Genomic DNA, 25271 nt, shown 5'->3' on the forward strand with positions numbered 1-25271 from the left:
AATTTAGCAACCCTAAACAATCAACTAATCCCACAGAAAGGAAGATCTATCCGTTAGAAGACCAGAGCAGATGATAAACTTTAAGATACAATCCACAACTTTAAATGCCACAAATGTCCTCTGAATCATTACCTGAGAAGGCAGAGTAACCAACACAGACAGATAATCAGACAGATAAAGTTTAGAAGGGACCTCTGGAGATCATTCAGTCCAAATCCTCTATCAGAGTAGCTTCACCAGAGCAGGCTGGTGACAGGCAGGACAGCACCCAGGCAGATTTTGAAGATAGAGGCTCTACAACCAGTGCACCAGGGTAAGCTATTCAGAAGACCTGAACTGCATCTGCATTCTGAGTGAAAGCACTGCCTCTGTTTCCCTTTACGTGAAATAAGAATTCTCTTACTGCCTTGACAGGAGTCTAGGAGTGAGTACATGATCCACAATAGGGCATTTCAACACACAACTCTACAAATAGTAAATGAGTATGTAAATACCATACTTGTGAGGGTTTTGTCGTTGTTGGGGTTGTTTTAATGCTTTCTTTTGTGGGCTATTTCAGGGTGGTTTTGGTTTGTTTTCTGGTTTTGTTTTTGTTGGTTTTTTTTGTTTGTCCCAACCAGTACTGACATCATAAAATACATAAGGATTTTCAAAGGAGAAAAAAGGGAGAACCAAGTGACTGCAGGCCCCTTGGCCTTACCATCTTTCCAATCCATAACAAGAGGGACCTCTCTGTTTCAAAAAAAAAAAGCCCATTCTGTTCCCTCAATCTGCTCTGATGAAATGAAATTTGTATTCAGCATACAGCACTCGTGGTCAGAGGGAATCACTGTCTCCATCAAAGACTGTGCACTTTAAATCCTTTGCTAGTTCAACTGCTATATACTTGATTTTAATTAAAGTTCTGTCATGAATTATAAAAGACCAGACCTTCAAAGTCGTTAATTAAGGCCCCTCGGTGTCTGAATACCAACACAGTAATGACAAGCGAGACGTACAGTGCCTATCAGGATGCGGCTGCGCGGCAGCAGCACAAAGCAAGTAGAACTATTATTCTGACATGTTCAGGATTGCACATGCCGATTGTTAGAGCACAGAGACCTCCCATGAATACAAACACAACAGCGGTGGGGAATAGTCCAGCTCTGTCATGGCACTGTTTGTGAGCCTCCTCCAGAGTCTGAGAAATGGGTCACTAACTGAGTACTCCTTAGGGACTGCCTCTGCAATTTGAAAAGCACAAATTCTGCTGCTCTGTACTATGAGGCTTAGCAGCTGATCATGCACAATCTTGTCAGCTCTTGCTCTTACCATGTGCAGTAGTGGCCACCTTATAAGCTAAGGGCTAGATCCCATTATCCTTACATCTTTCACTGCAAAGTGTCCCATTAAGATCAACAGGCTCCCTGACAAAATACAAGGCAAGCCAACACCAATATGGATTGCAGGATCTGTCCCCAGTGCTACTAATCATCATGCTGAGTTTACTAAGCTTAAGCAAATCCAACAGCGTTGAGACTTCCTTCTTCTGCCGAGCCACCAGTGATGCAGAGTTTCTTTCAAAGGCAAATTAGTTCTGCATGTTTTACCCACAAGACCCAGCTTATTTTTCAAATAGAGAAGCCATCACCCAGATATTCCTCCATTTCCCTACAAGTAGCCCCACTAGTGGTTTTTGGACAATTTGCAAAGTGAATTACGAGCATCAAATAGCCAGGTGCTTTTCACACATTGCAACCAACCAGGCAAGATTCAGTGGTTAAAACACCACCTCATTTGTAAATCACTACAGGAACTTACGTGCAACATTGAAAGGAATTCTTTCCACAAATACATAAAGACTGTAGTTGTACTTACAACCGTGCTCATTTTTGGTAGCATCTAAATATCTCATGGAGTGAGTATTAAGGTAAGAAAAAGAGATCAAGTTACTGTTTCAGGACTTCCACAGTGGGGCTAGATGGCTAAATGATTTCTTCTATGGGGGCTTTTCACTCATTCTTTTTGTTTTGTATTGCTTCTTCCCTCCATTGTTCACTTTTCAGGAAACTATTCAGAAGTCACTAACTAATGTTAGAATATGGGGTGCTTAGGAATGTTTATGCACTCAACATTAATAGCAGTTAGACTGTCAGTCAATGTCAAAATACAGAGTCTGTTCCCTGATTGTAAGTCCAGCTAGTCTGAGAACAGCAAACACAGCATACCATGTCGTTTCAATTTCAGCAAGAGCAGTAAGATTGTGGAGTAACATGGCCTGTGATAGACCTCAGGAAGTCATCCAGCCCAGCCTCTGGCTCATAGCAGAGATCTGCCATCAGCAGAATTTCCCTGCTTTCAGGAGTTCTCACCACTGCATTCTAGCCTGAAAAAGCAGCACCTTTTGCAGCACACTGACAACAGGATGGTCCCATTGAGTTTAAAGAGAAATATAAGGAGATAAACATTTTATTCCAAATTTAGTTGAAGTAGGACTTCTACTCTGATAAAGAAGCATTGCCAGCCTTTATTTTGCTTGCTTACCTGAAAGCAGGCACCTCAGCTAGGATCTCATGAACTATTACTGAGACCATGTGCTAATGGAAGAAAATGCTTTTCACTGCCTGGCCAGAAGCTCAATATACTGCTTTGTCAAGTACCCAGAAATCCAATATTCCATTATACATTACGTTTCTTAACTGAACATAACTTGCTTAACTACTTCCTAGCTGAACTATTACCAGCAAAGCAATTTACCAGCAAAACTGCAAGCAAAAGTGAGAAACAACACCCCACTGCTGGTTTCTGGAAACCTATTTAGAAGGTGACCTCAACCTCCTGCCACTGCCAGGAAAGATAAGAAACAAAACACAATGAGATTCTCAAACTGTGCAGACCTCACACTCCATTCAAGTGTTTCCTCACCCATCTCTCATCTGACATTCCTTAGGACACACTGAGAACTAACATTCATTAGATTTCAGTGAGGTTTATGAGCACAACAGGAATATGCCAGGACACATTTGGCTTCAAACATCTTCTCTGCAGTTCCCTGCAAAATGAAAGCTACTAAGCCATCACAAACCACATTACAACTTCTTGTGAAAATGGTGCGGTCCTTGTGCTACAACATTGACAGCAGCCCTTGACGTAACGCAGAGCACAGAGATAACTGCAGAACCCTGAGATACAACACACAGTATTTTTACTTGCTTAATTAAGGAGTAGCTGAGAGTAACTTGGCACATCTAGAGAAGGCTTTCTTAGCCTTTGTTCTCAAACAGTTTCACGTGGCCAGACACAAATATGAACTGCCACCACAAACAAAGAAAGAGAGTCATTCCCCACAACCAAGTGCAGAGCTGTGGAAAAAATGGATCAGATTTGCAGAACTGCTATTTTTATTAAGGCAATTCTTGGAAATGTGAGGAAAAGCTGAAAAAGAAGCAGCAATTTCAAAGTTAATCCTTTAGGGGCAGGTTGTTCACAGTAAGGCAACTGCCGTTAGAATCATATACAAAAGGATCAGAAGCCATAAATACAAAGCTGCTTGCTTACAAAGAAAACTCTGTTGCATCTACAAAGTTTCTGTAACTTCTCCTCCGAGCAGTAGGTGCTGGCTCCCATGGCTGCCTCACCCAGTGCCATGCATCCAGTGTTGAGCTGTCCATGGAACAGCAAGGGCAGCAAAACTCTTGCTAATGCTCTGTCTTTCAACCCCTCAGCATACCCATTTAAATCCTTGTCTTTATATAAGAATATTCAGTTCATGGGTGGTGGGGTGAAGTTAGCAAGATAGCCTGGTATTTGCACAAAACAAAGAGCTGTCAATATTAACTATTTACAGTCAGACAACAAGTGCTGTAAGTGAATATCAAACACCAGCAAAGTATTTCATTTTCATTCACAGTCTTAGTTGGTAACAAGTCGTATATGGAAAACTTTCAAGTAACATTCAAAGGAAAGCCATGAGCATCTCTCTGCTGACATACAGCTCAGATGAACCATGATGGCTAGATTCATGCTCAACAGAAACTGTAGACTGTTGGCTGGCCAGAACACAGTTTGCATTCAGGCAGAATTGCTGGCCTCTTGAATCAAAAAGTTATGAGCCAAGACCCCAGATTAGGGATATTCTGCTAAAAAAACTATTCCACGTGTAATAATATTGCCAGCTCAAAGTTGGCAGTATTATGAATGACAACAAAAAAATTGTCCCTGGCAATATTCATATATAGACCAAACTTCCAGATCAAGGCAGCTGCACCAGCAGAAGCAAACCCCCAGTGAAGCAAACCCTGAACACTACGATTGCCCTGGCACCAGGTATTGAGGATGATTTCTATTGCTGAATCTCCCTGATAATCTCTTTCCCCACAGATTAGGGTGATGCTCCACAACCGTTGGGGGCAAAACCTCAGGCTGGTTCTAAACCCAAACAAGCCACAACAATCTTATTCAGAGCTCTGCACAGATCAGGGAGGGAGCAACACTCACACCAAGGATAGGTGAGCTCTGTTTACAGAGATCTACAGTTTGTGCAGCCTAAGTAGGAGAGGGACAAGCAGCCCTGCTCAGTTGCCCTGGCCCATGCAGGGTTTGCCTCAAAATCCAGAATCAAAGTGTTTACTGTAAGGCACTGTGTAGGAGTGTAACCACATGTGACTAAAGCAGATTAATGTCTGTGGCAAAAAAATAGGAAACACCCCCTCCCTTGCTCCACTCCCCCAATTTAGGTAGGAAAATAACATTCAGGAATTTATTTATTTTCCTATTTAAAATATATGTGGGACAGTTAATCTTCAAGATTAAGTCAGACTTTGCTTTTTCCTCCTGCCTGGCATAGAAAAATGCTTTTATATATGCAAATCAGGAGAAAATGTGGCCTCTTTCAGCAGTAATAAGTATCTGCCTGTTGCTACCTTAAAATCACAGGAATCACATCTAGTAACTGCCCTTTTCTCATGTTTCCACTAGTTTTCAGACTTCCTCTTGTGGTAGCCTGAGACTGCGCATCTGGATGTTTTAAACATACAAAGGAATTGCTAGAGCAAGCAAAAGAGAAAACGGTGCAGAGAGTTAAAGATGTGCAGATAAGCAACTGGTGCACCCTGCAGCTAAAGTAACGGACAGGCAACCGGGGAAAAGCTTTTGCCAAGGAGGAGAGCACAAGTCTAGGCAGAATGAAGACTCACGTTGTCTGTGGCTTCGTTTTTAAAGTACTATTAATCCAAGTCTATCTTTTGAACACAACTTTAACTGCACCATCACCAATTATTAAGTTTCCTGGAGACAGCACTCCCAAAACAGACAAAGAACTAGCAGTGGTAAGTGTTGGTTTCATCTTTGCTTCAGCTTTGTATTGTTGTTTCATAAGCAGATGTTTCTTTCTTGTTTCAGCTGAGGCTGAGGAATGACTGTAGCATTTTCTCCCTAGGGTCTCGGGAAGTGCTAGCTAGCAAGCAAAGGTATCAGCTTTCAGAAGTTAAAACTAGAGCCAAGTAATGTTTCCTCTCTTAAATGTTTTTAAGCCGGCAAAGAAAATTGTAGGTTTTTTTCCCTTAAGTCTGAACATACAAAATAATTTCATTAAGTCATTGTGCTTATAAACAAAAGATTGCTGTGATAAGAGGGGGAAAGGGCAAATAAAAGACATTTAATGTTTTTACTTAAATCAAGCAGAAGTATGGGCTGTCGAGACTCACTAAATGCATGTATCACAGCTTTTTGAAGCTTGTTTCCAGACTGTTTACTGTGCATTATATAAACATAGCTTTAAGGGACAATTACAACCAAAAGCTGGCTCAAGTTTCAGAAGCCATTGTGACCAAGTTTGACTTAGAAGAAAATTCTCATCAGAGGTTTAAAAGTTTTTGGTGTGTTTTTTTTTCCAAAATTCAATCTGGAACAAAAGAAAAATAGAATTTGGATTTCTGTAACATTACCAAATGATAGCCATAGCTCCACAGCATTTTATTCTAACCTTATTTTAGCCCTGTAGACCTTCAGAAAAATGATAGGGGGATGTCCATTTAAGAGGAGATTGAGATAGAGTATCCTTATTTTACCATGTAAATTATAGACATTTCTTCAGCAGTAAGTCAATTTTAAGGAAAATTGAGATAAATTATTCTTATTTTAAGGCACAGAGATTTGAAAGTTGATTGCTTTTCCTTAGGAGTTGGTGTGCATCTTGGAAAAGCTTGCCAGGTTAAAGAAGGTCTAGGAGAGGGTAGAGAGGGAAATTCCAGATGAGAGCTGTGGTGGAAAGTTTAGAAAGACAGACAACCTGACCCAAAAAGGGCACTGCTCAGCCTTTAGCATAAATTCACCCAAGGTTTTGCCTTAGCAGCACAGCAGCCAGGGCACCAGGGGCAGTGCATGTGGGAGAGAACAGTGGGGTCCCGCATGTCTGGTAATAACTTTACAACTTTTAAATAAGATATTTTGTTGTGCATAGCCAGGCTTTTATTCAACAACAACAATCCACATCTCCTCTCATCTCTCTTTCTTTTGAACAATGTATTTATTCTGTGTACTCAGGAAAATTACGAGCTAGTTTAACACTGCAGCTCTTCTTTGTCTTCCTTGTAGTGTTCTTGGGTAACACTAACTGGCTGCCTTTCCCTCACACCCACCATCAAACAGGCCAACGCTCTGCATCAGAACACAAATTGCTATGTTGCAGCTGGACCCTGTTTCATTAATGTGCTGGATCAAAATTCCAGATCACCACAGCTCCCTGCTGACTCTGGGGAAATCGAATTTCGCAGCCTAGGCCAAGATGCGGTTTAGACAGACGCTACATTTTCTTCAGGACTCTCTTGCAGAACAGCTGGTTGTGTTCATTTCTTATCTCCAGTAAAATCTCCGTTTTAGGAAAAACTGAGAGGAGTTAGCCTTTTATTTAGAATCTTAGCAAGAAAAAAAAATCTTTACTATGCCTCATGTTATATTTTTGGCATTGCCTCTTATTCCCAAACCTAAAATGGCAAGAGCAACATCCTGCTTCTTGAGTAAACTTCAGGTCTGATGTGTAGTCAGTATCATGGTACCTCATTGGGAGATGCAAACTCCAATAAAATGAAAATTGGGGTAAGAACAGATCCTCCAAAACCAGCCTCTTTGATCATGTGCTTAATACATTTCCACAAAATTTCCATCAGGCCCCATTAACTAAAAGCAAAGAGAAGTGTAGCAGTAGCAAAGAACAAGTCATGCTGTGCCCATTATTTATCACTGCCACAGCCCCCGCTAGAGAAATACCACATCAGAAGTTAAAAATCACAAAAACTAGACATAGTCTATGCTTAATCAGTGGGTGGATGGAGGACCTTCTGCAGAACATGTTGTAATACCTTGATTAAATTTTTTTTTTTTTTTTTTTTTTTTTTTTTTTTTTTTGAGTAAGCTCTGAACCATTTCCTATAAAGGGTAGATGAAATATGCCTGGACTTAATGAAGAGATGGTGAAATCTAGGCTTTACCAACTGCAGCCATAAGTCATCCTCTGTTGCATTTTGCTGATGTAGTTGTCTTATCTCCAGTCTACTGAACTTCAGTCAGTTAATTAGAGACATAAAATAAGGTTTCCCTCAGGAATACTGCCTGGCACAAGAACTTAAATGTGCAGACAATTTGTCAGGCTTCTTCTAATCTTCAGGCAGAAATAATTCTCTTTGGTATTTGATACATTTTTGGCAAATATAGTTTTACCTTTATTTAGGGTGTTTTCCTACCTTGCATTCATAGTTAGTACTGTAGACACAAGGTCTGAAGGATGCTTCTGCCTTTGCTACAGGCAATTCTACTGTAAAGATCTGTACCTTGCAGCCTCCTTGTCTAACAGTCACATCATTGGCCAGGGCACCACTCAGCTCTGTGCCATGCTAAGAACCAGTCTGAGAGGCCTACCCATCAGTCTGGGGACATCTGACATGGACATGGCTTTTCTTTTAGAGCAAGGCATAAAACACCACAGACTCAGACTGCAGGATGAAGTTCCTGAAGCATCTGTGCAACAGAACCACAAATTCACTTTACTGGATAAAGCCTACAACTTCAGATAGTTTAGTCAAGCTAATTAGTACCTGTGAGTGAAAATAATTAGCTAATAATAAGTTGCTATCATTATAGAAGTACCCAAACTAATACTAAATGTTTTCATGTGATTTCACTTGTGAATTCCACAAAAGGTGGGGAACATGCATGGATCATCAGGACTACAGCTGTTTATCTACAGTTTAGTTTAACACCTCTGCTTCTTAACTGGAACCATTGCCAGGACACAGCCTAGCCTGCTGCTCCCCTGTTCTTAGAAGCAAAAGGAAACAGGCATTTTTGTCTTTAACTGCACCTCACCTGCTAAATAGGCCATAGGGATCAGAATGGAAATGGAGAAGACTGGAGTAGACATTTTTTTCAGATAAGAGAAGAGAACAGGGTTTGTGCTGCCTTTTTGATCCCTTATGACCACTGCTTTCTGAGGGGAGGTAACTGATCTGCGCCCATGGCTGTATCAGTAAGATGAGCCTGGCCATAATCAGCTGGAGCATTCAATGCAGTTTTGAGTATGCAGATACTAATTGGCTGCAGTGTCCAGGCAACCAAGATGTTACCAGAGACCTTCTTCCTCAGGTCTTCACAGTCTGACTCAAACCTAAACAAACACAACATAGCTCTGGGTGGTTTGAATAAACAATGGAGTTTTTGTCTTTCTCAGTTAAGGTGGTCTCATTTGTGTGGTTGCTTTGATACTTTGTCAAGTTTCTCTACAATCCACAGAGCCTTTCAAGAAAAATATCCAAAACCTAAAACTGCAAGAATATTTATACATCATAGAGAAACAAAAAAGGATAAACCCATCTTTATTTTGTAGTTCTGTATTAAAGTTGTATGACCTACTTACTAATAAAGTAACTAAGGGTGATATCTAATAGTGGAAATGATTGATTTATTAGCAATGTTGTGTGATCAAGGATGACTTGTGTCAACCAAGGAAATTCTGCTGGTCTATCAGTTGCTAATAATAGTAATTTTGAAACAATCTTCCAATTTACAGATAGAAAACTGTCATGGACTTACAGTATTTATGTGTAGCAATGAATTATTTGTTTTTCTGAATTCTAAAATCTTTGTTCTGTGCTCTTTTTTCCAAGCAATACCTGAACAAATATTATGGGTGCCCCAAAGACAGTTGCAATTTATTTGTCCTGAAAGACACTTTGAAGAAAATGCAGAAATTTTTTGGGCTGCCTGAAACAGGAGATTTGGATCAAAATACTATTGAGACAATGAAGAAACCCCGCTGTGGTAACCCAGATGTAGCCAATTACAACTTCTTTCCAAGAAAACCAAAATGGGAAAAGAATCATATAACATACAGGTACTGACTAATGACATTGGGTTTTGTTCACATACACCATAATGCCTAAGAACCAATCAACCAAGACACCAAGACATGGAGCAGCTCCTTAGAGGGCTAGGCAGGACTTAGCCAATACAAATGACTTTGAGTGGCAGTAACTACCAGGTGTTTTAGCAAACACTTCTGACATTTTAAATTGTAAAACTTCAGGAATAGTCTTCTAAAGATCAACTTCATGATCTTGGTTGAGACTAAAGAGGGTTTAGTTGTGTTCTTTGCTCTGCTGCAAGCATCCTAAGGGAACTGGAAAAGGAGCACCTCACCTGTCCATGTGCTCAGCAGGGACCACAATGCTCACTGACTACAGAGTTCATATATGAGAAGAAACTCCTCTGCATTTAGTAGTCATGGAAATGGAGATCACAAAGTAAATTTTAATATAAAACAATCATATTTCAGAAATATGCAGATATGATTTAAAGTAAACCTACTGCAAGTGGTTTGACAGGCTTTACTTTCTTAGGCTTACTCTGAAACTCTCCAGGATCAATAGAGCTCTCGCTGAAGTCAGTAACAAAAATCATTTCATTACCCTTAGGTTGTCCAGGAACAGACTTTTAGCACCAAAGAGCACAAACAGCAGATTTTTCTTAGGTGCATGACTTGGTCTGCTGCTTCTTCACAAGTCATGACTCAAAGCATCCTCTGTGCTACAACTAGCTAATAAACACTGAAGACACCTGTGGCAACTCTCACAGCCCCTGCCTACTGATGTGCTTCCTCTGATTCTTCCTCATTGTCTTTAGGCACAAAGTAGTTTCCCTCACCATGCACAGCATAGTTGGAAACTTATCTTTATATCAAGTTAGCTTGCACTGAACATCCAACTAAAATACATGAAGAAAACAAGGCACTTCAGAGTTTATCCTTTTCCCACAACAGGCATATGGTCTATCTTACATGCTCTCACCTCCCATTTCCACATATATCCCACCACCAGTGTAACCAACACTCTAGTAAAGAATTATCATTCAACTGAGATGAAACTATCTGCAGCTCACCACAAAGGTGAGGGAGAAGGGCTGGTTTACTGTTATTATTAAAGAGCCAAACAATCCACATCTGAAACTTTCAGAATGTTATTAACTTCTTCTCTGAGAAATAAATCTCACATATCAAACTGTGCTTGTATTTTCATATCTAAGGCAACACTGGCTTGCAGGCTTTGGAGACCCTGGATGTGTCCTTTTATTTGTATTGCTGCAACAACTCCAACAGAAAAGAAACAGTGAGCACCACATCTAATCAAGTCTCTGAATCAAAGAAGGTGGTTAGATCTCACATGCAGCAATATTAACTGGTTTCACTACCAAATCTACTCAGCATTTTGGTCAGTAAAAAACAAATACAGAGAGCAGGGCTATGTGGTATTTAACTCTTCCTTTTATCTCCAAGGATTATAGGCTATACACCAGATTTGGATCCTGAGACAGTAGATGATGCCTTTGCTCGAGCCTTTCAAGTCTGGAGTGATGTCACACCACTGAGATTTAACCGAATAAATGATGGAGAAGCAGACATCATGATAAATTTTGGCCGATGGGGTATATTTCTCTATTTTTACATATGGTTTTGGTTTTGTTCCTTTCATTAATCCTCAGTGTTGGAATGATCTCCCCTCAGTAAGTAGTACCCATGAGTCTTTCTGGCAAAACTTGTCCTAGTTTGCACTTGGCTTTATACAGCCTAAGATCTAATTTCACCAGGATACATTTTTTTTTCCTGTCTTATACATGAGACAGACAGCAAAGTATGTATACAATATCCTTATACTGTATTTATCTTTCCAAAAGAGAATTGCTAGGGGCAACCTTTTATTTTAACATTCAAAAATCAGAAATAGAACTGAGAGATATTGGTACAGATCTTCAGATGATGTGAGCTGGCTGCCTGCCACAGAAGAGAATGGAATGCCATCACACTGTTTATTTATAGCTCCATACTCAGTTCTGCAGTGATAGAGTGGAGGTCCTAACATACTGAAACTTAAAAATGGATTTGTGTCTCTCAGTTGTAAATCCAGAGCTGGCCTATGTTCCTTAACACAGCAGGATGCAGGCTTCCAGTGCTTTCTTTGGTCCCAGAGAATTTAAAAATATGGATGGTAAGCTGAATTATGGTTTAGTCTAGTTGATGATAGGTGAACTTGATTAATTTTTGTTGTACATGCCTTCTCAATTAACTTTGGTTTCCCCTGAAAAAATGTTTATAGCTTTTCAGTGTAAACCTGAGGCATTTTAACTTCTTAAAGGGAGTCACAGAATTTTTAATATTAATGAAGATATTTGTGCAGCCAATCACTTGGGAGGTGGCAGACTTTGGACATGAATAGTTTGAAAAATAATGAAGCTCTTTGTAAAAGCCTCCACTTCGAGATGGTTTGCTTTGCTTTAGCTACCGACGAGTTGACCTCAAAAGCTTTAGAGGTCCTGTACAGAAGTCAAAACTTCAGATCCTCATCCAGACTGGCTTGGTTCAGAAAAAACAAGTCTTACGAAAGCAGAAGTGTTTCTGGTAGTTTTAGTACTTGCTGATTATAGCCAGCTCAGAAACAGTGGGAGAAGAGTTTCTTTCACATTCATTCATTCCTATCACTTCAGTGCATGTCAGACTCACAAGAGCTGAGATATCCACAGGGTTTTTCATTCTCAATCTTCCTCTAAAGCAACAGATCTACTTGGAAATAAATGAGAGTAAAAGATCAAATATATACCAAAATCTTCTTCCTGACAACAGACCCACTAGGCTACTGAAATGAACTGAACTAATATTAATAATGACACTAAGATGAAATCAGTGTAAGAGGTAAGAGAAACAGACCTGTGTATTTAGGGCCGCTGTTAAATGGCAAGACATCAGACTGAAAGACCAGAAACGATGCAACTGGAGATGCTGGCAGCCAGCTTCGATGCACAGGTCAGCATGGATGGAAAACTATGAATACCAGGGTTATGCACTTGCCAGCTTGCCTTACCCACATGTGGTGTACTTCCAAGAAAAGCCTACAGTGTAATAACAGGAGAGCTACTTAACCTACTGCTGCCCTGTAAGCTGCCTGTGTCTCAGAGCAGTTGATGTGGAGGAGGAATAGACTCATTCACCAGACTCAGAGCACTGAGTTAAGAGTGAACTTTCCAGATAATGACTACTGAGACACTCAGCAGATTTGTTTCCCTGCTTAAAGTAGTTAGCATCCTGAACAAAGAAAACAGCACAGCGATTTGAGATACTGCAGAAAAAGAATTGCTTGAAAAAGAAATCTGCCTTGGCTTTCCAATCTCTTGTTTTGGAGACTGACACGAATTACTTTCAAATCTCCCTCACCTGCAGCCCTTATTTTGCAGCTCCCTTCCGGTCTCCATTGAGAAAGAGCAGTGTGTATGCAGTTATACATCCAACGTACAACATTTCACTGTTTTTCGTTGTCTTTGATTCCTTTCCACAATACTTATGAGGTACAAAATAACATGCTCTGACAACTGCTATACTGACACTTCATGTTCTTGGCAAGAACTGGCTTCACATCTTCTGGTTCAGCCTTGCCAGCACAGCCCATACCAATAAACACAGTCATTAGAGTATTCTACCGCTGTCTTGAGCAGGAAAGCACACATGAAATCATCACTCATGTATAGGCTGCGACAAAGCAGAAGTTATTAGCAACTGCTCTTTCATGTCTGCTTCCTCTTGCAGAACACGGTGATGGCTATCCATTTGATGGCAAAGATGGTCTTCTGGCTCACGCCTTTGCACCAGGGCCAGGAATTGGAGGAGACTCCCATTTTGATGATGATGAGCTGTGGACTCTTGGAGAAGGACAAGGTATCAGATTTTTCATGTTTCAGAATACATAAGCTTGCTGGCTTCTATGTTTTAATGCTGTTTCAGGGACTGCATTGAATATTTTCCTTGATATGTCAATACTTGTTAGGGAATGAATGTTAATATCTACAATTAATATTGTTCTCTACAAAATGTTTAAGTAATTCCTACATAAACGTTTCCCTTTCTGCTCTTCTACTGTTTCCCCCTGAAAAACTGGATTAATAATGGTCTTGAGGCTGCACAACCTTCATGAACTGAGGAAAAGTACAAAGCCACAACTAGCACATTGAATTCTGCAATTCTCAGGGACTCAAACTACAACATCTTTAAGTTCATTTATAAGAGGCAGACTGGTCAGTGCTTTTTTGCTGTCATACATTTTTAAGATGACTTAAGCTGTGGCTCCAGTTAAGTTGGAACCATCCACCTGAATAAGTTTCCTCATGCCCATAGGATCTGTCAGAAACAGAATAAAAATCCCTCATATTGATGACTGAAACAAAATTTGACATAAAACCATGGATTAAGAACACATCCAAGAGACTTCAACAGGCAGCTCGTCACACACTTCAGAAGAGAACAACTAAGGTCCAGGTGATATCACCTGAACTAGACAAGAGCAAGTATTAGTAGTTTGGAACTTCTGTGTTCAGCTTGCACTTTGCCACATTCATATAGTACTAACTGCCACTCTTGTACTGTAAAACATTTAGAGAACATAGACTAGGAATGCAAACTCATGTTTGCCTTTCATTTCAAATGGTAGCTTTCTCAAGTATCCTCCCATTGAGAAAAAAAGCAATCGATCTTTAATACCAATACAGTCAAATTCCATCTGCTGGTTTTCTTTTAACATTTGCAGAAGCATTGCACCAACTGGACTCAGACTAACTATGAACAGGAGGAAACTGTTTTCCATGTTATTGGAAACACTGCATAAGCATATGGCTGGTTACTGCCATTAAAACACACACTAGGGATAAGCAGATTATCTCTACATTAACATATATCACAATACCAGGGTTGTAGGCTTAAATTACATGTGACAGACTGAAATAAGGCCCAAGACCTGGGTGTGTCTGCTTTACCACCCTATGCCCTAGTGCCACAGCAGATCTCAGTCAAGTCAAACTGGAAACACCAAAGTGGTTTATGAGGCACTGGGCATGTTCAGCTCATGCTCAACTGCTGCCTGGAATCTTTCAAGCAATACTGAAGATTTTAGACCATACTATTTGAGAGACTAAATTATTAAATATATTAACAGTATGTTTGTAGGCTTGCCTTGCCATAGTAACAACATATAGATATTTTTCTGGGCTGATTTTAAGGACTGGTCATTCTAACACTTCACCATGAGTAATATCCATGTAATTCTTTCAAAATTACCAGTTACTATTTCAGCTGTGATCACCTTGCCAACAGAGAGACCAGAGGGAGATGGAATTTCAGAGTGGAAAGTCAGACTGTGTTTCTATACTAGTATCCTCCAGGAAAAGACGATGTCCAAAGCTGTATTTTTTTAATCAATTGGTGGCTAATTTCACCACTGCATTCATTCTCTTTATAGTGGTTAGAGTGAAGTATGGAAATGCAGATGGTGAATACTGCAAATTTCCCTTCTGGTTTAATGGCAAGGAATACAATAGCTGTACAGACGCAGGACGCAACGATGGATTCCTCTGGTGTTCCACCACCAAAGATTTTGATGCAGATGGCAAATATGGCTTTTGTCCCCACGAGTGTAAGTAGATTGTTGCTTCTACTGTTCTCCTCCCGGTAAACTGCTCCCTACTTAATTTCTCACCCACTTGTGTTTTTTTTACTACCTTACTGGCAGATGTAGATTTACTGCTCTTTAACATCTCCTCGATATCTAAGGTGACAAAACTCTCTAAAGGCTCCCTTGGTGTAGGAAAGTTTGTAACTGATGGCAACTCAGGATAAGGTCTTTCCCTAAAAAAATTAAGTCTGAAAGAACATCAGCCCCATATATACACCAAAGATACCACAGGTTGAGTTTCACAATCTCAGAAAGGCAATCAACTTTTAGAATAAGAATAATGCTCAAATGTAGAGTTGGAGCACACTAAATGACAGAAACCTCTCCCTAACCTGCAGGCTGTTATACACCAGCTGAAACTGCATCTCCTTCAAGAGCAAAGACTTACAAAAACTAGCAGCTATGAATGGAACCCACTAAGCCAAACCTCCATAACTTTGCATACCAGTTTTACCAATCGATAGCCCAGGTCCCCTGAGTCTAGGAACCCTTACGTGTAACACGACAGTATTATTGTCACAAGCCACATTTTAAATGACCTCATACTGCTTTGCAAAATAAAAATGATTGCATTTCATGCAAGTATCCATGCTGGCATGAAGTCATTCATATATTGGTAGATTGAAAATTGCTGTCCAGGAAAACACTCTCATTTTCAGAATTTAAGCTTTTATTTTTAACGCGGCTCTTAGGACTCTTGCTTATGTAAGTGCCAACAGCTCACTTTAGCTACAGCAATGATATAACTCCGCATTCATAACTCAGAATTCACAACTCTGCACCAGTATCTGTACAAAACTGTTACAAGCTCTAGGAAAGCTAAGATCATGCTTAATTTTCTGGAGTATGAATAGAATCCTCTGTTTCACAAGCAGCTTATTTGCTATTGATATTTGGAAACACCTATTTACAACGCCTGAAAACCTTTCATGTAGCCATGAACATTTTAAAAATACACACAAATGCCTGTTAGCCTTCAAATGAAATGATAACTATACATCCCCTCTTAAAAATTGGAAACACAGATTTATACACCTGAAAATCTTGATGAGTCTATTGCAGAGAGGATTTTAAGCAATTTATTACTATATGAGTATTGATTTGATCTTCTGTGTGTCACACAGCAGGAAACCTTTAGAGAAGGATTTAAGTATGATGAGCTATAGCTTACTGTGCTGATTTATCAGCACTGGGTAGAGAAGACAAGTGGCTAAAAGCCCCTTATTCCATCTCCTGTTTGCCAGCTCCAGAGGTGGAACCTCTGTTCATAGACATACCCTGTACTGCAGTTTCCCACCTTTGCTCTTTTCCCTTTGTACCTAATCAACTGCAACAAGCTTTTGGAAGCAGGGAGTGTTCCATCATTCTTGGTGTCTTGCAGTCTGAGTGACAGATCTGCAGGGTCACAAAACTCCTGCCTACTACTGCTATGTCATAACAAATAATAAGAGAGTTATGAAAGAGAATGAAACAGAAAACAATGGAGTTTTTGTTGGATGCATGGTAATTCTGTTTGGAACAATAGCACTAAATTATGTATAATATTATGGTAACATGCAGTCAGTAAAAGGAAAGCAAATGCAGACTGCTGAAAGAAAATTAGTGATGCTGAAGAAGCAAAGCTAAGCAAACAAGACAAGTTCAGGGTTTTGTCAGACCAAGAACACACAAGCACAACCCAATATGTCCCACACAAACCTCAACTCATACTGCAAAAACACATATATGTGCATTAGCATGTATATGCCAGTTAAGCACACACTGTTTGTCCAAAGATCACAGATACATGTATCTAGGAAAAGCCCTGATAGCCTGACTTCTAAACTTCTCTGGTATCCTATTGTAGCCAAACACTAAATGGATTCCTGTTTGACTAGTTTTGGGGAATCCTCAAGTCCCTTTGCAAGTCTGTGTAGCTTCAATATCAAGTTCAGGATGCCTGTGGTTTGCAAAGATAATGTCTTTTAGAACACAGCAGTCTTCAAGCCTTAACACGATAAAAAAAATATTAATTTCCAAAGCCATAACTGCCCACAATAATAAATCACATCTAGAGAAGAAATCTACCACAGTGATAATTTAATTATTTATACAGCTACAAGGAATGAGAAAGCAAGAATGTGAACTTTAAACAGACTTGAGTTAATTAAAATATTAGTTGTCTGATTGACAGAACTAGCTTCTGTAGCCTAACATTTACTTCAGAAGGTTGTATGTGTGCAAATACACATACACACACAATCATTCTTTACTTAAAACTTTGCTATATCCTTCATTCCTCTCATTTCCCCAAACCTCCTCTCCCTCAGGTTAATACTTCCAGTTGGAAAAGAGCCACACCGGGCTTAGTTCCTTAAAACACTCTGAATACTCAGATATATTTGGAATGAAGCCCACATTATAGGTAACTGGACAAACAGATCCACATACTCCGACTCAAACCTTTTACAATTTCCAAAGTCATACAAAAAGGAAAATATGATCAATGAAGCACTCTCAGGAAGACCTGATTTGGAAGTTGATGTTCCTGGAAATGCTTGTGTCAGGGTTTCTGAAATGGAACAGAAGGGCTTCAGCCTTTTGTTTCTGATGTAATGATTTCGCAAGATCCTCAAGCAGTTAGACAGATGTTTCTTATTAAACTCACAGCACCATTGTTCCCTAACTATTCCAAGACACTATTTGCTAAAATCCCACTAATAAATTCAGATAGGGGGGGATTTACATCACAGAGTCTGTGCTGGGGCAACATTCTGAGTTGTCCATGTTTGTTTCTCTCCCACTTAATTCAGTAACATGTTTGTTTCTCTCCCACTTAATTCAGTAACATTAGTTTCAGTTCTTCTTCTCACAGAAGTACGCTTGGAAATATATTTAATATATAGCACTGCACCAAGCCTTCCTAAGGGTAGCATCAGATCTGCACTCTAATTCTGGAAAATGCTTCAACTACCATTTCTCAAAGGAGCAGCAAGGAAAGAAGAAAGTTATTTACCTACTACACAAATTTTAGGCAGGTGTGCTGAACCTCTCCTTTGCTACATGGCACCAAGGAATCGTGAATCCCTCTCTTCACCAAACTCCACTGACACTAAAGGCAGTTTAGGCTCCTAAATAACTCCTATTTCTAACATTACTGACATCTGTACTTTGCCTGTACCTCTCTCACATTGGTCACAGACCTTGCAGACTGATGCTCAACTAGTCTCCCAGGCAGAGCCTTCATGAAGCTGTAGGTACCTCCACCTTGGATCTGTGCCACAGGATTTTAAGCACCCTTCCAGCCTGATGTTTCCTTACATCACTACTGGCTGTTTTTTCTAGGAAGAGATAACAGTGCAGTCCAGTCTGAATCTGCTGACATCATCATATCTTCATTAATTTTTAAATGCTTTTTCTTACCATGATCAGAACAAGAGTCAGGCTCTTTTACATCCCCTTTCAAGTAAACAAAGACTTTGTTTTGTTTTGGGGGAAACCAACCTAGTCTCTTATTTCTAACTTTCATTTACATTAAAGCAAAGAGTTTTCTAGTTAAGACAAGGAGAAGGATTTGAAAACTTAAGAAACAGTTGTTGTTACCATCACATGATGTTACCTTGAGAAAAATGAAAAACTGCATTTTGACTGTGACTCAGAAAGACTCTGTGCAAAGCAGTAAGAGATTGACTTTCCATAAAGTTCTTGCAGCTTAACCACATTTAAACCAATAAAAAAAATAAAAAGAAAGAAAAGCTATTAAATTACAGAGGTTGCCAGATCTAGAGCTGGGAGCAGCTCATGCAGTAAATGAGTCATCTAAACAACTCAGTTTAATTTGCCTTCCAATTCTGTCTTTCCTTTATGAAAAAATAAAGTCTTTCTCTGCTCCCAATAGCCACAGTCCTAGCTGATGCGTACTTCCTAATTTGTGGCAGCATCCTAGACAAATGAAAACATCTGCTTTCTCCCTTGGGAAGGTACAGTGGACATTGCAGTTATCTTTGGCCACAGGTATAAGACCTCTGTGTGGCTGCTGCCCTGTCCAGGATGCACATGCTCAGCCAGATCAGAGGTTCAGTGAACTCAGGCACGTGAGACAGGTCTGCAGAGCTCCAAGTGTTCTGCCCAGTGGGACCATAACTTCCTTCAGTAACTCACTGGTTCATGCCCCTGGTATCAAGCCCAACTACTGATTTAAGTGGAAAAGGCAAAATGAGTCATTCATGTCACAACACCCCATCATTAGAACCCTTCCCAGTCACCCTTCAGCCAGAAAAAGTCCTGGGCTTTTATGTATTACTACTACTGTAAAAGGTGAAGCACACTCACAACAACGTCTCTTCCCATCAGTGGATCAACTGAGCAAAGGCAAATGCCCTGAAAGCCTATACAAAGACAACAAGGCTAAAATGTTCTGGTCATCAAAACAACAACAGTAAACTTAGAAATAATCTGCCAAGCCTTCCCACATACTCATTTGAGTTAGAGCTGTAACTTCAAACTGGGAGCAGAAAAGGGATAAAGAGGTCACCTAATACACAATTCAATACAGAATTTGCCATTTTAGTGAACATTTTTAATGTAAGGTAAATGAATCAGCAGAGCACTAAGGAACAGAAGTGACCTTCTCAGAATCCTTACTAAATGTTCCAAGAAGGTGTATTCATTCCAGGTAGGCTACAAAGGATACCAAATCACATTCAAATAGCCTGGTAGAATTTTCTTCATTCCTAGTTCATCTATAAGGATCAATCAGCCACATCTTTCTATATGCTTGTGAGATGGTAACATCCCTTGCCTGTCTTGGCAAAGCAGCTCCTTGTTGGTGTAAGGGAAACACTTGAAGTGCAAACTGCACCAAACATGAGAGTTGTCTAATCTCTACCAAACCCTTTGCATGTTACCATTGGCACACGGTGGTTTCTTGGTGACATTTAGCATTCTGTACTGACATTTCTTCTCTTTCCTTATCCCTACAGCACTTTTTACAATGGGCGGCAATGGTGACGGGCAGCCATGCAAATTTCCCTTTAAATTCCAGGGCCAATCCTATGACCAGTGCACAACAGAAGGCAGGACAGATGGGTACCGATGGTGTGGAACCACCGAAGACTACGATAGAGATAAGAAATATGGATTCTGTCCAGAAACTGGTATGAGGAACATTGCTTGCATGGAACAGTCTAATTTGTTCTAAGTAACAAAGCTCCTTTTCTACACCTTCACCACAGAAGTGATGTTATGTGCAGTTTCAGCATAGGTGGTCAAGTTCTGGGCCCCTCAATTCAAGAGAGATGTTGAAGTGCTGGAACGTGTCCAGAGAAGGGCAACAAGGCTGGTGAGGGGCCTGGAACACAAATCCTATGAGGAGAGGTTGAGGGAGCTGGGCCTGTTTAGCCTGGAGAAGAGGAGGCTCAGGGGTCATCTTATTACTGTCTACAACTACCTGAAGGGGCATTGTAGCCAGGTGGGGGTTGGCCTCTTCTCCCAGGCAACCAGCAATAGAACAAGGGGACACAGTCTCAAGTTGTGCCGGGGTAGGTATAGGCTGGATGTTAGGAAGAAGTTCTTCACAGAGAGAGTGATTTCCCATTGGAATGGGCTGCCCAGGGTGGTGGTGGAGGCACCGTCCCTGGAGGTATTCAAGAAAAGACTGGATGAGGCACTCAGTGCCATGGTCTAGTTGACTGGATAGGGCTGCGTGATAGGTTGGACTCGATGATCTTGGAGGTCTCTTCCAACCTGGTTGATTCTATGATATGATATGAAAAAGGGAGTAACTACAAGGGGAACAAGGTACATAAATGATACAACATGCCATCACACACTAAGGTTATCAAGGATACATAAATGTCACTGAACCATAGGAATAAATGTCTGCCACTTCAGGGTAATTACAAATAGAATTTGTTCATTTTCTTCTTGGAAGAGAAATCTCATGTGGTGGAAGAAAGCATGAATAATATTTTAGTTTAAACTTAGCATTTACACTCGAAAAAAGAAATCCTGTTTAGTATGTTAAGCTGGAGTTAATGGATCTTTTCAGGAATTCCAAAGAACTAAGTGAAATGGTTTAGTCAGGAAATGGTTTAGCCAGGAAAATAGATTTCTGCTTTTTACACAGTTTTACACTTTTTAACCTGAGTTTCATTACATAAAAGGAAAAAAATTAGTTTATAGCCCCATATAGATTGGCAGATGTTTGATTCTAGGATAGAGACAAGAGCCATAGTATTGTGTAAGTTAGCTATGGCAATTCTAATATCCCAGGCTTTCAACAGAGCCACAGGGAAGCTGTACTCACCCCACAGCACCCTGATGCTACTTTTGAGCCTGTGTGCATCCTGGAGTTTGAGTGTTTTGAAAATGGCCTAACCATTTGCAATAGGGATTTGAGGTACTGGTACTTGGCTTCCTGTTAGCCCCACTCACTAGGTGTAACCCTTCAATTTTACCTTGCAGATGTTTTTAAAATCTTTTTTTTTTCCAAAAGTATCACATCCATTATAACTTGCTACACAGTTAAGAAGAGGAGAAGCTACATAATAGTTATAACCAAGAACCAATATATCTAGAGTCTATATCACCGGAGTTTTGTATTCTTTTCATATTCTACTTACGATACCTACCTTTAACTGAATTTAGCTGCACCTTCTTCCCTTTAGAAAATATTTGCACATTGATAAACAAATGCTATTTCTTATCTATTACCATCCATATACTGCACAAATGAGAGCAAACTTAGAGGAAAAATTTACAAGTTTTCACCAAAATGGCTGTTAGAAACAAAGAAATCATTCATGTTTGATCTCTTTTTCTTTAGAAAATGTTTTAAACCATATGCTTTTAAGCTTCAACCTGCTGTCAGAACAAAACAATTCCTCAATTTATTCAGTATGACTCCTGAACCTTTGGGGTTTTGGGTTTTTACTTCAAAGCCTATACCTCAGTGAGACACCTACTAACCAGTCAGATACTCAATAGGCCTTTAACCTTTCTGACACTAAACCTACCTCTGATCTATTTGAGACACACTTTAAAACATCACCAGGAGAGACCATCAAAAGATACTTGCTATGCAATCACCTTCCACAAGCCGCTATTAACTGCTGCTTTTTCAGAGCTCTGAACCTAAGTCCAGGGCTCATTCTTGCTCCCACTCAAACCACTGGCAAGGTCATTGCAATGGCAACGCCTTGACTTTCTATTTTCTGTGTCAGGCAGGTTTTTCTATTATTACTTATAGTCTTATTCCTCATGCTCTTAGGAGGATTGCAGATATTCTGCTTGCCTTCTTGTCTTGGGTTCAAATGCAAGTTCCCAGAGACTCTTATAAATTTGGTAGACCCAATGACAATTTATAGAATTTATAGAGTTTATAGAGTGCCCTCCCCTCCTCCCCCTCCTTTCCCCAAAAGACAGGGAGAGAGATAAAAGGTAGGGACACCCCAATAAATCAATCTCACTCGATTTGGAAGTTAAAAAAAAAAGAAAAAGTTTAACAATAACTTAGAAAAAGGGATTGGAGGTAGGGGAGTTTACAAAGGATAAGGAAGGGAAAACAGCAAAATACAAAACAGGGATAGATACAACCCGAGTAGTGTGATGGTGTCTCTGCCTCGTGGCTGGTGTGCAGTATCAGTGTGTGTGTGATCATGAACGCAGGTAGAGGAGGAACGAGCAAGAGAGCGAGGAGCAGGAAGTGCTCCTCTTTTATACCGCAGGAAGTGGGGGGAGTGGGCTAACCATCACCTGGAGTGTGGCCCACCCCTGAGGAGGGGCCAAGACCCCTAGGGTCAGGTTCAGGGTCACTCCCCCAGGAGTGTTAACCCTATACATTCCATTTGTCTCTTTTATACCGCAGGAAGTGGGGGGAGTGGGCTAACCATCACCTGGAGTGTGGCCCACCCCTGAGGAGGGGCCAAGACCCCTAGGGTCAGGTTCAGGGTCACTCCACCAGGAGTGTTAACCCTATACACTTCTGTTTCTAATGAGTAGTTCAGAAACAGATGCATCAGCTTAATCTCACAAAGGGATTCCCTTCTCACTGTTTTCCTGTCTTTCTCCACAGCTATGTCTACAGTTGGGGGAAATTCTGAGGGAGCTCCTTGCGTGTTCCCCTTCATCTTCCTCGGGAATAAATACGAGTCCTGTACGAGCGCAGGACGCAACGATGGGAAACTGTGGTGTGCTTCTACCGGCAGCTATGATGATGACCGCAAGTGGGGCTTTTGTCCAGACCAAGGTAACACACCTGCCAGAACAACACGATGGGAACTGTACAGTGCCCACACCGATGACACCACACTTACCATGACCTTGTTCTCATACTTTTCACTCCTGCTTGCAGTACTTCTCTCCCCAGTCCAAAATCCGAGCAAACCTCCTATATCTAAATGTGTGACTGTTGTTAAAGTCAGATCCAGAGCTCACCTGTCTGGAGCATTCAGATTTTCTATTTTCTAGAATTATGACTGTGAAGCATCAAAGTATTTTAAAAAATAAATAAATAAACCTGGTTTTCCTTCCAGGACTAAAAGCTACAAACACTATACTGTGTATGGTTCTGCAGCCCCCAACACAAGGACATGGAACTATTGCAGAAAGTCCAGAGGAGGGCCACAAAGATGATCAGAGGGCTGGAGAACTTGTCCCATGAGGACAGGCTATGAGAGTTGGGGCTCTTCAGCCTGGATAAGCGAAGGCTTCAAGGAGACCTTGTAGTGGACTTCCAGTATCTGAAGGGAGCCTATAGGAGGGCTGGGGAGGGACTATTTACAAGGTCTTGTAATGACACGATGAGGGGTAATGGGTTTAAACTGGAAGAGGGGAGATTTAAACTATATGTGAGGAAGAAGTTTTTTACTGTGAGGGTGGTGAAACACTGGAACAGGATGCCCAGGGAGGTTGTGGATGCCCCCTCCCTGGAGGTGTTCAAGGCCAGGTTGGACGAGGCCTTCAGCAACTTGTTCTAGTGGGAGGTGTTCCTGCCTGTGGCGGTGGACTGGAACTGGATATCTTTGAGGTCCCTTCTAACCTAAACCATTGTATGATTCTATAGTGTTTCACTAATTATCACAGAATCACAGAATTAATCAGGTTTGAAAGGACCTCTGAGATCAAGTCCAACCTATCACTCAGCATTGCCTAATCAACTAAATCATGGCTCCAAGTGCCACATCCAGTCTCTTTTTAAACACTTCCAGGGATGGTGACTCCAAAACTTCCTGGGCAGCCCATTCCAATGGCAAATCACCCTTTCAGCAAAGAGGTTCTTCCTAACATCCAGCCTAAATCTGTCCTGACACAGCTTGAGACTGTGTCCCTTTGTTCTGTCATTCTTCACCTGGGAGGACAGACTGACCCCCCACCTGGCTACAACCTCCTTTCATGTAGTTGTAGACAGTGAAAAAGTACCCCCTAAGACTCCTCTTCTCCAGGCTAACCAACTCCAGCTCCTTCAGCCACTCCTCGTAGGGCTCCAGACCCCTGACCAGCCTTATTGCCCGTAATTATATTCTGATGGTGGTCCAATTAGGATCAAATGCTAAATGTAAAAGAAATTAATACATCTCTGACTGATCTGGCCAAAGATGAAAAATGTTTCAAAAATGAAAGAGCCAGTATATAGTTTGAATACTGAATAGCAGTATTTCAAATTATTTTGTTAATCTTTGTCCTTATTTGTAACATGGGTAAAATTAACTACAGCAACAAACAAATGCTAGATTCAGGGCTTTTTTCAGAGACTGACTGGACATAACTGTCTCAATTCTGATTTAAATTCCCAGAGACTCAAATATATTTGATAGAACCAATAACAATTTATAAAATGCCCTTACCTCTTCCCCCTTCTTTCCCAAAAGAAAAGAATTAGTTGTAGAAAGAGGAAAGGTAAGCACACCCAAATAAATAATTTCACTCCTATTTGGAAGTTAAAAGAAGAAAAGTTTAACAATAAATTAAAGGTATCTGAGGTAGGGAAGATACAAAGGTATAGGGAAGGGAAAACAAGATACAAAATGTGTAAGTACAACCAGATATTTGATGGCAATGGGTTTGTCTGCCTCGTGGGTGATAGCCATGTGGTAAAACAAAGAGAACCAGGAACAGGATGGTGATGCTGGTAAGCAGGGAGGCAGGGAGCACACACAGAGAGAGAGAACAAGAAGTCCCCCCTGCTTTTTTATAGATCTTTAGGCAGGAAGGGGGAGTAAGCTAACCATCACCTGTTAGTGTTTAGATCCACTCCTGGGGAGGGGTCACGACCACCTA

The 25271-nt window shown here is 40.6% G+C and overlaps 1 protein-coding gene across 1 annotated transcript in view; it reads left to right on the forward strand.

Moving 5' to 3' along the window:
- Positions 1–5010: 5010 nt before the first annotated feature.
- MMP2 (matrix metallopeptidase 2) overlaps positions 5011–25271 on the forward strand; it is a 39297-nt gene continuing 19036 nt past the window's right edge. Inside the window, exons 1-7 of the mRNA XM_064160402.1 lie at positions 5011–5306; positions 9138–9364; positions 10802–10950; positions 13100–13228; positions 14802–14975; positions 19976–20149; positions 23068–23241. Coding sequence (XP_064016472.1) covers positions 5163–5306; positions 9138–9364; positions 10802–10950; positions 13100–13228; positions 14802–14975; positions 19976–20149; positions 23068–23241 — 1171 coding nt within the window. The 5' untranslated portion in view covers positions 5011–5162. The remainder of the gene's footprint in view (positions 5307–9137; positions 9365–10801; positions 10951–13099; positions 13229–14801; positions 14976–19975; positions 20150–23067; positions 23242–25271) is intronic.

This window comes from Pogoniulus pusillus, chromosome 20 (assembly GCF_015220805.1).
Source record: "Pogoniulus pusillus isolate bPogPus1 chromosome 20, bPogPus1.pri, whole genome shotgun sequence".
NCBI classification, from domain to species: Eukaryota; Metazoa; Chordata; class Aves; order Piciformes; family Lybiidae; genus Pogoniulus; species Pogoniulus pusillus.